Source organism: Opisthorchis viverrini (assembly GCF_000715545.1).
Source record: "Opisthorchis viverrini unplaced genomic scaffold opera_v5_1543, whole genome shotgun sequence".
Taxonomy (NCBI): Eukaryota; Metazoa; Platyhelminthes; class Trematoda; order Opisthorchiida; family Opisthorchiidae; genus Opisthorchis; species Opisthorchis viverrini.
Window position 1 is genome coordinate 1 of NW_008753473.1, and position 2,848 is coordinate 2,848.

Sequence of the window (2,848 nt, forward strand, 5' to 3'; positions counted from 1 at the left end):
CGTATTCCATTGGTCATATGGCTAGTGATGTTGTTATCCGTAGGTTCTTTTTCGTAGTAATAACTTCTCCCTTCTCTTTTCGACAGTCTGTGCCACGTCTTTGGATAAGTGCTTCAACTGGAAATAGAGGCTTAGTTCAGACAATAAACTGAGTTGTTATTTTACAAGGCAGTGGGGGACTAGCCTAACCCGAAAGAGAAGCGAGTAGAACATAGGAGTCTTATTCCTAATACGAATGTGCACATCAGCTGCGTTTTTGTTCATCTTAATATATAAAGGTATTCCGGTCGTACTGAATAATGCGCTAGTGGCCACGAACAACTGCTGGGCGATCAGGGTGCGCGGCATTGAAGGTCTCCTCATAATGCAATTTCTCATAGTAGGGAGACCCGCTGCTCTTCTTTGAACTGCTTTACCTTGATTTTCCTAGTTGAACCTCAAGAAAGTGATGTTCAGCTGTTGTAGCCCGCACCATCATTGCGACACTGGGGCTTGACAGAGTCAACAGTTGACGCCAGGCATACTGAAAAAACGACAGACGATTTGCGCTAAAACAGATGTGGTGCTGCATATAAGCCTTTTGCTCCCCTGAAGACCAGATGGAATAAAACCGACGGATGTACTTTCAGAAGTTTGCTGGAGCATGACAATGGACATAACAATGGCTACCTGTGCCAGTTAATCGCCTGCCACCAGGTGTCGCCGTGATCCGTCGGTTTCCTCAAATCAATGTAAAATGGCACTTTTTTAGGATCACACTATGCAGGTGGTACCAGTGAAAGCAAGAAAGCCCTTCGCCGCCAAGTTATGTAGTAGCAGACACGAACCAAACGGTTATTTGCACAGAGCTTCTGAAAAGTGAACATTCCTAAGCGTTCTCTTAGACTTTCTTGGAAGTTTTTTTTTACTGTTAGACAATTATGAACGAACACTTCGAAGTGATTCCATAATTCCCGTAGTAACCTTCATCTTCCGTCAGATAGGGGGTCGGTGACTGGACACTGGACAATAGACTACTTGCATGCTTCACCAGCGGTGTGCACCGTTACACCAGGAGCCGCCTTAATATGAGCAACGGAGAACCTGTGATATTCCACTAAGCATACGGCCAATGATTCTGTATGTCGGATAACAGTGTATGGCAGGGGTTACTTAGAAACTGGAACAAAACTATCTCAGTTCCAGGTGGTCACTTTAAGCATGTGGCCTGGTAAGTATTTCGGATCCACAAAGTCAGTCGTATTAAGGTGCGTGAATCCACATTTTGCGCAAGTCTACATTGTGAAAGCTCCATTGAGGAATTGATCGCCATCCATTCGAAAGACTCGTTTGTTTTGCAGCACTGCAACGCATCCCATTTCAGGAATTATTACTCCTGCCTGAATAGCTGTTTCGTAGATTGCTGGGTCTTCTTGTGGTCTTACCTATTAGCAGGATTTCGGATGTTCTCGATGTTTTAACCCGTTATTGAGCTGACAAGTTCCTAGATGTGAGCTTCTATTTTACCTCCATCCAACGGTTAGAGCGATTTCAACCTTTCGATATTACCACCTTCTCTGTTCGCTATTAACCGATTTTCGTTTCTCACTGTTTTTATGATCTTTTTAGGACCTCCGACCTACTGGGCGTGATTACACAAATATCAACCGTGCTGCGGATGATGTCGGAAATCTGGCCTCCGTACGTGCTGCAGCAGTTGGTATATATCCTCCCAATACATCTCAACCCGTGCCGATCGGCATCTCTGCTGGCAGCCCAACCTCTGCTTCAGAGGCACAAAATGCCACACCAAATCCCACTTGTTCTCCCAATTCAGGTGCTTCACCAACAAACTTCACGACATCTTCTTCACCTCCGAAAACCCTATCATCTTCAGTCGGCTCCCGAAACTCGGGATGCCTCCTTCATGGCACCGGACAGCGAAAACATGGCTCACGGCATCATTCCATGACCCATAACTTGGATCAGTGTTCCTGTGGTCGATCACAGTCGAATGCCTCCAACACTCCTAATGCTTCCAATACGTCATTGTCTGCTGCCAGCGGGCGTCACTCCACCCCAGTGGTTACTGGACTACTTCAACGACTTACCAATAGTGGTCGATCGAAAGCACGCCCTTGATCCGAGGATACTTCAGTGAGCTTTCCCTCAAGTGAGCCCACAGGTCAATTCAGGCTTTAGAAGTGTATTTCCTCAAGATTCATTCAACATAAGCTTCTTTTTAGGCATTCGACTACAACTACATTATAGTGGCTATTGGTTCCAGGTGTGTCTTACTGCTTACTGCAAAATGCATCGGTTAGACATAGAATGCACATGAACAGAAAGCCGAATAATTCACCGTGTACAAGCAGGTTTTAAGAGTCAAGTCTGTTTCATTTTGTCTGCTGATTGTTGAGTTGAACAAACACTACATCGTACCAGTTTATCTTATGGCAGTAAATACCTGTCTATAACACCGCATTTTCATTGTGGAATATCGTTCATAGCCCACTAATGACCGAAAAGTGTTGAGTTAGCCCTCCTCCAGTAATGTGATCCAAGGCTACAGATGATCTGGAGTCCAATTTAACAGTAATCTAAACCAACCAACTACACAGACCATGATGTTGAACCGTTCAGATAAGTTCAGGCTGATCGAAACGCTCGATTTGTTTTGGCCTATACTTCGTATTCGCAAGGTCATTTTACTACTCACGAGTGATCCGACAGTTGTTAGGTTCTCTTTGAGGATTATGCGAACCAGCAGTAATAATCTTGTCAGGAATTGAAAAGAGCATGTTCAAAAAATCTGCAACTGCTTGAGAGCACTCGGACGTCGTATGTTAGGTGTGAATAGTCCGTCGGG

General features: G+C 44.8%; 1 protein-coding gene across 1 annotated transcript; it reads left to right on the top strand.

Annotated features, from left to right (window-relative positions):
* Positions 1-1,608: 1,608 nt before the first annotated feature.
* T265_12183 (hypothetical protein) lies at positions 1,609-2,121 on the top strand (the record flags this gene model as incomplete). Its single annotated transcript, XM_009179276.1, has 1 exon — positions 1,609-2,121. A coding segment is annotated over one exon (294 nt), but the record flags the coding sequence as incomplete, so codon positions are not given.
* Positions 2,122-2,848: the final 727 nt, after the last annotated feature.